At 50.2% G+C, this 14,295-nt stretch overlaps 3 protein-coding genes across 3 annotated transcripts; 2 read left to right on the top strand and 1 right to left on the bottom strand.

Annotated features, from left to right (window-relative positions):
• Window positions 1–365: 365 nt before the first annotated feature.
• Window positions 366–2,956, top strand: UCRPA7_8671 (putative camp-regulated d2 protein; the record flags this gene model as incomplete). The annotated part of the gene is made up of 6 exons (XM_007921182.1): window positions 366–509; window positions 563–782; window positions 1,366–1,422; window positions 1,472–2,639; window positions 2,696–2,870; window positions 2,927–2,956. 6 exons carry the CDS (start codon window positions 366–368, stop codon window positions 2,954–2,956), a joined length of 1,794 nt encoding a protein of 597 aa, XP_007919373.1.
• A 6,065-nt stretch (window positions 2,957–9,021) lies between these two features.
• Window positions 9,022–10,295, top strand: UCRPA7_8670 (putative phosphatidylinositol transfer protein sfh5 protein; the record flags this gene model as incomplete). Its single annotated transcript, XM_007921181.1, has 3 exons — window positions 9,022–9,719; window positions 9,785–9,911; window positions 10,050–10,295. 3 exons carry the CDS (start codon window positions 9,022–9,024, stop codon window positions 10,293–10,295), a joined length of 1,071 nt encoding a protein of 356 aa, XP_007919372.1.
• Window positions 10,296–12,150: 1,855 nt separating this feature from the next.
• On the bottom strand, window positions 12,151–13,128 carry UCRPA7_8669 (putative oxidoreductase protein; the record flags this gene model as incomplete). Its single annotated transcript, XM_007921180.1, has 2 exons — window positions 12,151–12,848; window positions 12,915–13,128. 2 exons carry the CDS (start codon window positions 13,126–13,128, stop codon window positions 12,151–12,153), a joined length of 912 nt encoding a protein of 303 aa, XP_007919371.1.
• Between the last annotated feature and the right edge of the window lie 1,167 nt (window positions 13,129–14,295).

Below are 14,295 nucleotides of genomic sequence, written 5' to 3'. Positions count from 1 at the left end.
GTCTTTGGGATGCTGCAATGGAGGTCAGTCAATACAAAATGAGGTTATTCAGTAACATGAATGATCAAGATTTTGGTATCGCAGCCATGATGTTGCTCGAAAATGTCAGTCTCAAAATTTTGTTCGATGTTTGTTTATCTCAGTAGTAACAGCGCGGCGCCGAGGAGCTTGGCAGCCGAAGTTAGTGGACCTTAAACACCAGAAGCCGAGACGCGAGAGTGGAGCTGAGATCAGGTCAACATCCTCCAAACATCAAACAACCCAACGGCCCCATGCCCAGTGAACAGCCCAACCTCGAATCCGCGCCCCTTCTCCCTCAAGACGAACCTATTGAGCGTGAGCAGGACTTCGAAAGCCAAGAGACAATGAGCGCTGCAACTTTCTGGAGGATTGGAGCCGTTTTCGGCGCTACGGCAGTTGGCCTGGGAGCATTCGGAGCTCACGGCTTAAAGAATCGCATCTCCGACCCTCAGAAAATCGCCAATTGGGTCACTGCAGCACAGTATCAGGTACAGCCATTCCCTCAGAAGACGCCATTTCTCATATTTCTAAGCGTTCATAGCTCATTCACTCCGGAGTCATGCTTGTGGCTCGTGGAAACCCCGTTGCCTGCGGTCTCTTCACTGCCGGGATGACCATGTTTAGCGGCAGCATCTACGCCCTCGTCTTGGATCCCGACCACTTCAAGCCGCTGGGGCCCGTCACACCGCTGGGCGGTCTGTGCTTGATTGGCGGCTGGGTCGCTCTCGCTGTTACCAAGAATCCCGCCATGGCCGGATGGCGTCTGCCCTAGAGACCGTATAGCGACCTGAAATCTGCAGGCTTCTTCATGTATCATCATTGTAAAGTTGACTAGACTTCCTAATAAACTACCCATCTCTCTCATCCAGACAAGGGATTTTGTTTCTGGTGAAAACTTTTCGGTCTGTGCACCACATCCGGATGGAGTTGCTTCGTGGAGGCAGCCGTATTAGGCAAAAGACGGCATGCCAGGTACAGCCATGTTAATGATCCATGAGGCGGGATGCAACGCATCCCAAAAAGAGCCAAGTCACGGAGGCATATTCGCGCGACCGGGATAGTCAATGTACATGCCGTCATCAATTTGGACGGCATGCTGGAGATCCGTGCAACTCAAGGTTGAGAGTGAGGCCTTGGTTTTTTATTCACTACATCAGGACGTGCAAACTTTCAACCAAAATTCCAAAGCCAAGAGGTCCGAAGTTGAATCATCCGCTCCAAGTGCCACCCCGTGATACGCTGTCAGCATGTTGGCGAGATCTATGTCAGCTAACTCGGCCTGGTATACCCTGCTGCTAGTAAGTATCGGCATATGGGCTACCGGCTCTAACGCGGCACAATCAGCACACCAACTCTTTCTCGGAGGTGGCCTCACAATCCTAACTCGCAACGACCTAGATGGTAAGATATGAATGATATGACCGTGACGTCGCTGCTAACTCTTCAACAGCCGCGCAGAATGATGGGTCAGGGGCCATCCTCGTTAGCCAAGCAAGTCCATACTCGGCTGCCAGCACGGCATGTACTCTTCTGGGAGAGGTTCCGTGGAATCCGGACAAGAATGATTTCGACAAAGCTCTTAACAGGTCTCTAATATACCAAGAATATCAAGGGCTTGCAACAAAGGACCAGCTATATTGGGTTTCCAAGGCTGACGAAGCGGATGACACCTGTAGAGGCATTGACGCCCAAGGCCAAGTCCAAGATCTCGACTGTCTCAGCGAGATCCCAACGCTCTGCACCCAAAGCGCACCAATATCCAACTCCTCCTTCTCAAACAGCAGTGCTGCATGGCAAGTAACACAAGTTGTTGACCAGTCTCAGTTCACTGGATACAGGGACTACCACACTTGGAAGTTTCGCGGGATACGATATACAAAGACACCAGAGCGCTTCACCTACGCAGCTCCGTATCTGCAGGACGGCGATGTGATGGCGATCACTGCAGGTGCAGATTGCGTACAGCCTATCGGTGAGGTGACGTCTGGCAGCAGCGAGGACTGTCTGTTTATGAACATCTGGACGCCGTATCTACCCCCCATGTCTGGTGCCAAAGAAGCTCAACTGAAACCCGTCATGGTATATCTCTATGGAGGCGGGTTCACCTCCGGATCAGGCAAGAATCCGAACACTGACGGTACGAATTTGGCCTCTCGCGGTGATGCCGTGGTACTCTCGGTAAATTATCGTGTGGGTAATACTGGCTTCCTAGCTTTCAACGACGGGGTACACAACGGGAATTACGGGATTTCAGACATGGTGGCAGCACTGGAGTGGGTCAACAAGTACGTCAAGTATTTTGGCGGCGATGCTGGGAGGGTGACTGTGTTTGGCGAGTCTGCCGGAGCCATGGCGACACACCTGCTGCTCGCCTCGCTCAAGGCCAAGGGACTTTTCCACCGGGCCATCATGCAATCCGATCCCACCGGATATCCAAATAATGGCAAATTCACATGGTCTCAATATGCTGCAATCGAGGACGCATACGAGGATGGGACTAAGAAAGTGTTGAATGAGACGGCCTGCCTGCTACCAAGCAATACTAGTACAGCTTCACAAATCGATTGTTTAAGCAAAATATCTGGGTTTGATCTCGTTAATCTCACTACAAATTTCAAGTAAGTTGTTAACCTTGTTGGAAAACAGAAAAGGTTCAACAACCTAACCAAAATAGTGGTGCTGTAGTTGACGGCACGTATCTGACCTACCATGAGTTGGTCGTCAATGAAACGAACTATTATTCGAACAATGTCGATGTCATGACCGGCGTTAACAGGGACGAAGTTGGCGTTCAGGTTAACAACTACCCAGAAAATGGTACAACCTTTACCAAATACTTCCAAACCCATGTCCGAGGAACCTTTGGGCTAAGCACGGATTTTGCGCCAAGCCTGTCGCTTGATAGCTTCGCAGCAGCACAGAACTCTACCCCTGAGCAAATATTCAACGCGTCACTGCGCATTGCGACCGATGGGGTATTCACCTGCTTTGATCTAGCTAAAGCGTACTCCGCGGCGAAGCACAACGCCTTCAAATCGATGTATGCTTTCGAATTCAACCGCACATATAGTCCATCTGGCTACACTAAGCCTTGGTGTGACGCCCCCAAGACCTCAGCTCGGCCACATGGCGACCCAGATGCTGAGTATTATAAGTGTCACGCCGGAGAGCAATTGGTCGTCTTTGGAAATGAGCTCCGAGCGGGGCAGCCTGCTAGAGATGGCTTTGATGTCCCATTCATGCAACTCGTCATTGACTACTGGGCTTCTTTCGCGAGGACCGGAGATCCGAACGCAGATGAAGGTTATCTAGTGGCACGAGGCCACTTGAATACCCTGGAACAACTTCACTTGACAGGGAAATGGCTATCGGTCACGCCTGAGAAACCTACTATAAGATTGCTGCAGTGGAATGGTAAACAGGTTCCATTTCCCGAGAGGGAACAGTGCAAGGCAATAGGTATACCTCTAGATGTCTTGGACTCTCCAAACTGAGTTTATCGCGACATGTTCGGATCCGCAATTCTCAGGGTTAATAACAGCTTTTGGTGCCTCGACATCTGATTCCATCACTTCATTAATTGTCATTGCTGATCGCAGCCATTAAACTCGAGTTGATATATAAACGAAGGAGATTAATTTACTTTTCACAAGATAATTCAAAATAATTAAGTTATGAGCCTCTCATATCCAGATAAGATATTTCATAGTCACCTCGCAAATGAACACGGCCTTATTGTAGGGGTGTGAATAACGTTCCCGACACTTCTTTCTATAGGCTTGGATTTTAGGTATGGGCTGACTGCTCACAATTTCTTCAGCCACTCTTGCTTCAAGAAGCTGAGCTAGCAGTTCACTGTCTTTTAACCAGAAAAAGAGGTAGGTTACGTTCATTTCCTCTGTATGATTGGATAACCTCTTTCAGAGCGAATGGTGGCGGGGGCGAAGCTGATGTGCCAAGACACCTAGCCTCGGCGGGACATTACTGCCACTCTCGCCAGTCTGCCCAGGACCAGGAATTCTCTTTAAAACCTCGAAGACTCTGTCCAAAGCCCCCCAACCAAATACTGCCCTCATTCCCTGTTGTCCTACAGTTCATAACTCGTAGGGCTTGGGCGACCCAACACCGTAAATGACATTCAATGCTTAACACTTACACACATTACGGACGGTCATTGCAGCACTTGTAGCGACATGTTGCAGATGTGACGGACCGTAGAGCGCGTACGAGCATGTAATTGGGTAATGGAAAGTTCATTGAACTATATAGATCATACAAAAGAGAATTGGGGTGCTCTCGCACCATATTATACTGCATTGGCCCCTGTCAGGGGTTAGGGAGCTTACTACTAGGCTTAGCGGGGCTCTCTTTTGTCACTGCAGAGCTAACAGTAGCTGTGATGACGGGACTTGGGCAGTCATCCACACGAACAAGGCAAACATGACGGCTTTGAAGATAATAGACGCGCCGTCCTGGGTCTCAGCCCCGGAATTCCAGGGACAAATCTACTGCTAGTATGCCAAGACGGTTTGGTGGTCTAGTCTTGTTGCAGAGAGGTCTTCGATGAGACTAAAATTGCAGTGAAACCGACAACGATCTATTATCCCGAGCTTTGTGATCACCCTAGTGGCGTGCATTTACACCGCTCTACATCTTAATGTACCCGCGAAATCTGACTTTTCCAGCCTTCTGGTGTCAAAATTGAGATGGGTCGTGCTGGCTCGCCTGGCTCCTGAGCTCATTCTATACATGGCTGCCGAACAGTTCTCCCAAGCTCGTGAATTCAAACAAGCCATTCAATCCGCGCAATTAAGAAGCCATAACGTAGATAAAAATGTAAGCACATATCATTGCCACAAGTCTATATGAAAGTACACTCAAACATATGCAGTTTATCTTCGATATGAAATACGCCTTTCTCGTCGTAATGGGGGGCATCCAAATTGAGGCGCAGAACATTGCAAAATTTCAAACCCTAGAGGACTGTGACGGAGACTGGCACAGTCTTCTTAAAAGTCTTGACACCGATTCACCTACTTTCAACCCAAGGATGCGGCTTCAGTTGACACCAAGAGGTGTCGTAGATCTTACTGAGCAAGGCCACTGGGTTTATATCCCCGGTGACAAAATCAATGACAAAAGCAAAGCAAACGGCCTTCAAAAGACACTCGTCCTTCTGCAGGTCACATACATGATGTTGACATGCATTACTCGCCAAGCATTTGGTCTTACTCTCACACTCCTCGAGATCCATACTATGGTACATGTTATCTGTGCTATCGGATTGTAAATGTTCTGGTTTCAGGTGGGTGCGACCCTCCTGAGCCTCTGAAGACAAGGCTTTGAAAATCGAAACCTTTTATAGCCAGCCTTTTTAAAGTAGAGGATTCCTTACCAAGCGGGCAGTTACATTGACAGGATGGCATTAGTTACATTTATGAAACACTGATTGGCTAACATACTAGTCAGAAGCCTCTAGATGTTCCTGATGCTGAAGTGGTCTTTGATGCAGCATGGGATTCCATGCTTGGACTTATGGTGCAGAGATCATTCTATACGAACAAAAGCCGGGACCTTACTAGACACACGGTCTCTCCGCAATTGTCTTCAGACGATAAGCCAAAAGTATTAACGTTTCAGAATTTTGACTCGACGCCTGGAAACATGCCTCCGAATTCTATGACCGAAAAAGGCATCGGTTTCCACCAAGCACGTACATGGCGCCGCCCGCATCCTCCACCTTTAAGAAAGCAAGCCTTGTTGAGATTGAATGCAGTTGCAGCTGGACTCGAAAAGACAAGTATCTTGGCCAATTTTGGTGAGATACTAATACCTAAACATGATGGAGTTGTCCCGCGTCTCTCCCCATGCCGAAACTTTAAGTTTAACTTCGATATTTTTCTCAAGCGTCACAGCTCATTCTTATTGTTGGACATGCTTCTGTTAATGCCATGGTTGAGCATACTCGCCGTGGTGCTTCCAGCCATATACGGAGGTATACACATGAGTGCCTGGAATTTCCAGTTTCCAACAAACCAGGAACATCTATTGTGGAGAATTTCTTGTCTCACTATACTTGGAAGCTTTCCATTGCTGGCATCTATAGTTGTTCCTCTCGGCATATTTTGGAGAACAAATACATTTGGGGGGATAGCACGAAAGAGGAATATATGTATTCCGTGACGTCGAAAATGTATGCAGGCCTTGGGTATATCATGTTGATGATGTACGCGTGTGCCAGACTCTTCATTGTAGTGGAGTCATTCATCAGCTTGAGAAAAGTGCCAATTGCAGTCTACTGGACACCAGCCTGGCTGCAAATGCTTCCTCATGCATGAGTAATTATATAGATTCAGTTAACAAATGTTAGTACACCTTTGGTCATGGTTTTTGGTCCGATCTGAAGATGACATTACACTATTTGAAACTCCTGCAACGTATACCGGCCCTGGAAAGCCTCGCCATCCATAATGCCATGAACATATGCCTCTCCTAAGAATGTGTAAGTGCCTGGCACCTTCTCCTCTCTGACGATATATGCTGTGCGGCCGCCCGCAAGAAACACCACACAGTCCGCCACACGGGTAGCTGAGGGCCCAAGTCCAGCATATCCTTTCTTTGTTGTGAATAGTCTCCTCCCAACTGTAGCACTGGTAGTCGCCGCACTATATATCTTATTGTAATTTTCTCCTAACTCGCCAGTTATGCTTCCGATTTGGACTTTCTCCCCTGGAAACTTGACTGTGTGGCGGCGAAAGGCTCCGTAATGCTCCGCCAGTGACGCAGTGGCAAGGGAGTCCGTCATGTTCCCTAGGTAATCTGCAATCATTGTTCTGTGTAAGACACTCTCGATCGGCTCCCCTGTGGGATAGTATTTCAAACGAAGGACTAGTCGCTCCCAGTACCGAAATCTGCGAACAGTGGTAATGCTGAATGCACCGTCCCACATTTCACCTAATCCTCTTGTGCTCACCCCAGCATACCCTGCATCGGAGGTTACATTCGGATTGATGTTTGTGGTGCCATGGAGCGCTACCCGATCAAACAGTACCCCTTGAACAAACAGACTTTTCCCATCAGCCGAGAAGCGAGGCGACTGGGTCGTCGAGCCACACGCATTAAACCGCCTGCCACTGGAGAAAAGATATGGTCGTTCTAGCAGGGCTAAAGACCAGTCTACCACCCATGAGGGAAGACCATCGATTGCTTTCCATCGAGGCGGACCGACGAGGCTAAGTACGTCCAAAGATTGCAACAATAGAGTCCTGCTAACAGCTTGATATACTTCGGTTACTTGCAACCGATAGTCCGGTATGATAGGGCTATCTGAGGCCAGTCCAAGCAGTGCATATACTTTATCACACGGATTGCCAGCCAGTGAGCGGCGAGCCATAGAAAGCAGCGTCGTGAGCGGTCGGTAGGATTCGCCACGGCAGTAGTAGTATATTGCTCTGATAGGATATGCGACACCCAGATCCAGATTTACAAGAAATGTGAGAAAACGACGATTCAGAAAGTCTATCACGACAAGGAAGTCGTGCCAGGAGATATTGTCATCTCCGCAAAACACTCTCGCTGAGCGAGACATGGCTATCTCTTGAATGATCCAGGCCCGCGAGAACCAAGGCCGCCAAAGAAGCGAGTCAAGTGCTTTCCAAGCTGGATCATTGACTTTGGGAAGCGTTTCGAGCAAATCTGATTCCTTGGGGATTGGCCTGTCGAGGTCTTCAACTGCTGTCTCTTTAGCTAGTCTGTGCAATTGGTCCATCAGATTGAATGCAGACGAGCTGTCTTCTGTAGGGTTTCCCAGCCATACTAGGACAGATGTAGCTTGTTTATATATCTGACCCATGAGCTGAACTTGGACACTTCGCTCGTTGACATCGCCTTGATTGATACATATAGCATCGATCCAGAAAGTTCGCTCTTCGGTCTCTCGTCGTAGGTGTATCATCGCGTCTGTCAAATTGCGAGTGACTTGGATGGCTTTATTGTCGCAATGGATATAACTGACATTTCGGGGATCGCCCCATGTGTACGACAATGCCTCAAACACTAAATGATCATTCAATGTATGACTTGTCAGAGAGCATTGAAGAGGTGACATTGGTGTGCCTGCGTGAAGATGCACTAAGCGAATCTGGTTTGGTTCTAGGGGCTCGTATCGATACCATTCCGAGTCTCTTCTCGCCATCAGTCTGTAAAGCAACAACTTAACCGGCTTTTCATCTCACCCATGGCTAGCTGTCGTTTGTTCCTGTTGAGATTTGGCGGTCTTATGGTACATCTCAAGCTTGAAGTTTGGATCTAAAATGTTTCGCTTGTATGCACTGCAGGATGAGACATCAGCCTACGATAGATTTGCGAAGCCTCTTTTCTGGGGCACGAACGCGGGCAGAACATCTCCAAGCGGTCCAGCAATGAGTGACATTATTGGCCGTGTGGCTTTAATGTATGAGTCCCAGAAGGTCGCCATTTTCGGATTTCGCGCCCCGCAACATTTATATCTTGTTCAACGTCTTGAAGGAGAATTGCATACGCTTCCTGGGGAAAATGCACGATAAGTCACCACTGTGCTCAGTCAGGTGAAAATATGATAGCAGGACATATCTGGTAGGATCGTTGATGATCAACATTGCGGCACAGCGCAGGCGGTCGAATAGGGCAGAATACAAGGGGTAGGCCAGAACAAGAGACCTGCGTTCTTTGCTTCGAATATTTGCTTCGATTTACAAATTCGCTTTAGTTAGGCGTACTTGCCCAAGACCGTGAGTCTGATCATACAAATCAAAGGCGACAAACCATTTGGTACTGCTGCATTAGATTAAAGTCGACATCGTTGAAGATGCCAAGAGATTAGATCGGATTGATAAGGGATGTTTATTCCGGGCACCGCTAAATTTTGTTTGGCCAGGCAACCCGACCCCCTATCAATTTAAAATTACACCCCAACGGCTTTCCTGAAGGCCATTCCACCATTCATCAAAAAGCCACCCAACCATGGCCGATTCATCAAAACAGGAGCCCGTGAAGACGGAGCCTGCTGCACCGGCCGACCCGGTCGCTGAGCCAGTCGCCCCCACTGAGGCGGCTGCGGCCCCAGTGACCGAGGAAGCTCCAGCTCCAGCCGAGACGGCGCAGGCGCCAAAGGAGGACAGCGTGCCCGCCGCGTCAGCATCGGCGCCGGAGCCTGTACCGGCACCGGAGGCCAGTGAAAAGCCAATTGAGACCAGCGAGAAGCCTGCTGAGCCCGCTGCGCAGTCTGAGCCGACGAAGGAGACTGTGACGGAGCCTACGGCGGACAAGCCTTCGGTTGCTCCGAAAGTGCAGACGCCCTTCTCGGACTTTGCAAAGAAGCTTCCGGACATTCTCAAAGAGGTCGGCCATGATGAGATGTGGGGCGTCACGCTTGTTGATGAGACCCATGTTCCCACGGCAATTATCCTCCAGAAGTTCCTGAACGCGAACGAAGGTGACCTTACCAAGGCCATTGAGCAATTCACCGGCGCTCTGAAGTTCCGCAAGGAGAAGAAGCCCCTTGATCTCCTGAAGAAAACCTTCAGTGCATCCAAGTTTGGCCAGCTTGGCGCCGTGACCACTTACCAGGTCAAGGACAGCGCGATCCCTGAGGTCTTCACCTGGAACTTTTACGGCAATGTCAAGGACCGGATGGATGAGGTCTTCGTGCCGCTTGAAGAGTAGGTTCTCCCTTCCAGCAACTAAGCTCATCTTTGATGGCATGGTGTTCTAATACCAAGCTTAGCTTTATGGACTATCGTATCGCCCTGCAAGAGCTCGGCATCCAGCAACTCAAGCTTTCCGAGGCGACTAAGCGAATTTCTGAGTTTGAGGATCCTTATAAGATCATCCAGGTTCACGACTACAAGAACGTGAGCTTCTTCCGACAGAACCCCAACGTTAGGGCTGCTAGCACCGAGGTCATCAAGAAGTTTGCCCTGGCCTATCCCGAACTTTTGAAGGCAAGTCTCACGATTATCAAGCAGAGTCGCCTCTAACATATTCCACAGGAGAAGTTCTTCGTCAACGTGCCCGCCGTCATGGGATGGCTGTACGGTGTGCTGAAGCTGTTCGTCGCGGAGAAGACTCGCAAGAAGTTCCACCCCATGGCGAACGGAGGCAATCTTGCGGCCGAGTTCGTTGGAAGTGGTCTCAATGAGAAGGAGCTGCCGAAGGAGTACGGTGGAGAGGCTGGTGCTGGGGACGGCAGCGTGAAGACCTTCCCCGGGAGCATCGCTGCGCTGACGTTTGAGTAAAATATCTGATTCTATGTGTGCATTTTTTGGTGCCGACGCAACTCTATACCTCTATGTAACTCCTTACACTTCGCGATACCACGGAATGAACAAGATATGAAGAGCCTCTACGTTAGCTCGTCACCTACTTTGGACATCGTCGCCTTGGAAGCCCAGTATCCTTACGCTTTCATTACATTGTCCTCGACCTCGCTTTGCGAATGAGCAGCACAGGTCAAACCTCGCCACGGCAGTAGTCAACCAGCATGACAAATGCTCCCATCATCAACATCAAATCATGGCATGTGTAAGGCGCTCTTGAAACGATGTGACTTCTCGATATTAACACCAGGGCCGCCACCAAACTTGTTCCTTCCCCGCAAATGTCACTTGAGCCTGCTTAAATAACAGAACCGTCCGAGTGACACCCCACGGAGCTGTCATTGGCAGGCTGATTGGAGCGTCTGAAACGAGGGGTACTATACATTACCGAACAGCCTATCTAAAGCTGCATGAGGGTGTCAGTGCTAGCTGCATTCATTGAATGACTTTGAAATTAAAGCCCCCGTTGACATCTTGCTCTGGACGACTTACGTTGCTGTATTGTGAGAGAAGCGCACACTCTCCTCTCTGCTTTGACTAAAAGCTTCGGACGCTCACACTATGATGGCTTTGTTATTGATCTTTCCAGGATCGACCCCAGCATCCTGGTTTCTGGAGTTCCGTGTCAGTGACCATTTGCGACTCAGGTGCAACCTCAAAGAAGTCGTGTAAATGAAGTCCCACCCAATCTCAGATCGCACTTCCATATCCATGATGGGGCTGTTTGTGTTTAGACAAGTCTAATATGATATATGAGCTACCTTCCTGCGGCGCTCTTCCCGCTCTTGTCAAATATGCCATAGATTACTTCGTTGTCGATCCACCGTAGTAAGATGAAAACAAACGCTGTCGTGCTCACACTCATCGGCTGCACTGCTGCACAGTGGGGTCAGAGCTGTGTCAACGAGACTATCAACGCCTCGAACGACGTCCTCAGTGCCAGGTGCAACGTCGGCGACGGCAAGGGCACTTTTGCAAACGCCACGCTCGACCTGAACACGTGCTTCAGATACTCGGATGGCAAAATAGTGGTATGTGAACGATGCTTTCTATCAAGGCTGCTTCTCTAGTAAACGCCAGAATTCCAACCCGTTGACCCCTGAATAGTATGGTAAAGACGGCAAATTCGGCACCTCTTGTGCTAGTTGCTTTACATACCGTCTACCGGATGATATCTGGGGCAGGTTCGGCGTCAAGAGGCCGTGGATGAACTGCACCTGTGCTGGTGTTGCGACGGAGGTGGCTGTCAATTTAGGTACGTTTGTCCATCCGACTCGGCCATGTATATGAAGCTGGAGAGGGCAAGGGGGCACCTGCTGTTACCGCATTGACCAGGAATTGTAGACTGACTTTCAACAGATATGACACCACTGACAAATAAATACGGAGTTCTTCAGTGCACCTCGTCTGATTGAACTTAAGAGTAGGAACGCCTCGTGCTTCCAGGGTCGGGAGGGTTGAGAATAACGCGGCTATATTAGGCGGAGTAAGGAAGGAATCCGACGTACACTTGTCTGAATGCATACTTGACAACTCCATTGCAAGGTAGACAGCTCAAACACCTCGGACGTTGCCATTGCAGAACTGCTAAATATTGAGTCCATTCGATTCACACTTGTTGGGATAATCAGTGTTTTTCATGCAACGTAATCATGCTAACTAAATGTACATAATATGTCCAGTATTCGCCATTTTCCAAGCTCCTTTCTTTATCCCGGGTATATAGATATATATGTTATGCGACTAGATGCAACCCGAAACTCCATTCCATATCTTACCAGCTAGTATGTCCGCCGTCAATTACGATATTGCTGCCGGTCATGAAGCTGCTGGCCCTGCTGAGGAGGAACAACGCGGCGCCCTTGAATTCGCTTGTTTCTGCCAGCCGACCCATCATGTTCTCCGACTCCCAGGTCTCCTTCAGTCCTGGCACCTCCTCAAAGTTTTTCAGCACCATGGGCGTAAGGATGTGGCCTGGGCTGATGCAGTTGACACGGATACCGCCTGTGCCGTCCTCCTGGATCGGACTCCACTCCATGGCTAGGTTCCGCGCAAGTTGGAGAACGGCCGCCTTGGAGGAGTTGTACGCGGGCGAGAGCAAGCCCTTGTTGGCGACGAGGCCAGACATGCTCGCGATGAGGCAGATGCTGCCCCGAATCTTGTACTTGAACATTTGGCGCGCCACGGCGCTGGCGGTCATGAAAACGCCGGTATAGTTGATGGCCATCATCTTAGCGGCGTCTTCGGCCGTGTACTCGGCGGCCGGCGTGATCTGCTGGATACCCGCCGCGGCGATTGCGCCGTCAATGCGCTGGTTCTCGTCCGCAATGGCGGTGATCAGCTCGTCCAGGTGCTTAGTGTCCTCGACGTCCTGCTGCCGGTAATGCAGCGAGCCGCCCCATTCAGGCACGACGTGCGACTGGGCCTGACCCCATTCCTCGTCGGGCTCATCTGCGCGGTCCAGGCAGTATACTGCTCAGGTGTTAGGGGCTCTGTGCACTGTACGCACCCTTGAGAATAGGCAGTGCTTGCGCTTACCTTTGCCGCCTGCCTCCACTAACCCTTCTGCCAGAGCCAATCCCAGCCCTCTGGCGCCGCCTGTGACAATGAACACCTTGCCCTTCAGGTTGAAGTCGGCAAATCTCTTGCGACCGACATTTTCGTCTTTCGGCAAGGCAAGCTCACTCGCCGGATTCTTTTTTGGATCTGGGTTCGTGGGTTTTGCGAGTTGTACTGACTGCGAGGTGTGCATGGTCCTTGCAGGCAAACCGGTCGCTTGAATGGGAATTGCGCGAACTGTTGGTGACAATGTTGTTAGGCGGCCTCGCGCAAGGCGCAGGATGGCTCTTGGGGCAGCAGCCATGGCGGACCGGGAGTCGACCTTGTTGCAAACAGCGGGAGGGTGTACCTTGGTATGTGTATGTTGAGATTTCTTTGTCGGTCTTATACTAGGAGATCACCGGCCGGACAGCTTAGATTCATATGAGGTAGGCGCCAGCCCTGTTTCCTACGGGAAGTCTAATAACTAACGGTGGTCGTCGGTTGTTCGGAGAGATTGATTCAGGTCCGGAATGGAGTTTCGGTAAAATAGCTACACGGAAAAAAGCTGAGGCTCTTCTTGAGGAAAGCTGAGTTTAAGTTTGAGGCTCTTGAGCTCTTCAGCTTATCACGATGAAGAGGAAGTGGCTGCATATTGTACGAGGCATACCATCAATTCTCTGGGTACGTCATGCCGGCGTCAAGGTCCAACAGGGCCGGACCAGATAGACCGGTAGGGCTGAACTGACTCGACCATCGTAGTGTAATTCGTAAGATGAAACGTAAACGGGGGCAATGGCAAGGGCAAAGGCCCCTCATTCCGCGGCTACGAGCAGGCGCGGAGAGGGGGAGGGCGTGCGACGGATCAGGTGCCAACTTGTTGACGAGCTTGGAGCTTGAAGGAGCACTTCTGTTAGGGAGCTTGGTGGTGGAAAGCTGATGATCGTCGGCGTACATGACGTCAAAAGCGGCTTGAGAACAGGAAATGTTGCGAAGCCAAGTCGAACTTGGCGATTGGCGAGCCACTGAAGCCGCCTCCTAGCTGCGTAGAAGTCGCAGCTTAGCCCCAGCCTTAGCAAGCCTTAGGATTCAAGGGGCATTGCCAACTTTCTGCCCGGTGTTATACCCATTGGCATGAGCCTAGCGAGGTGCCAGCCTAGCTTAGGGGTCCACGGTGTCGTCTCAGGTATCGAGAAGCGGTTCCAGATGATCCAGGCCCAAGATGGCCCCGTCCTGCCAGGCGTGCCTTAGCGCTGTTTGGGTCACATCAGCACCATGTCCGACCTGCCCTCATCCAGCCCTAGTTGCCGCTTTGCCGTGCCCCATTGTGCCTTTGGGTGGGTGGGAATATTTGGATCGCGATTGGATCTGGTGGAAGCTG

This window comes from Phaeoacremonium minimum, assembly GCF_000392275.1.
Source record: "Phaeoacremonium minimum UCRPA7 unplaced genomic scaffold PA7_03_scaffold_604, whole genome shotgun sequence".
Taxonomy (NCBI): Eukaryota; Fungi; Ascomycota; class Sordariomycetes; order Togniniales; family Togniniaceae; genus Phaeoacremonium; species Phaeoacremonium minimum.
Note: the sequence above shows the minus strand (reverse complement) of the source record. Positions and strands in the feature narration are given on the sequence as shown.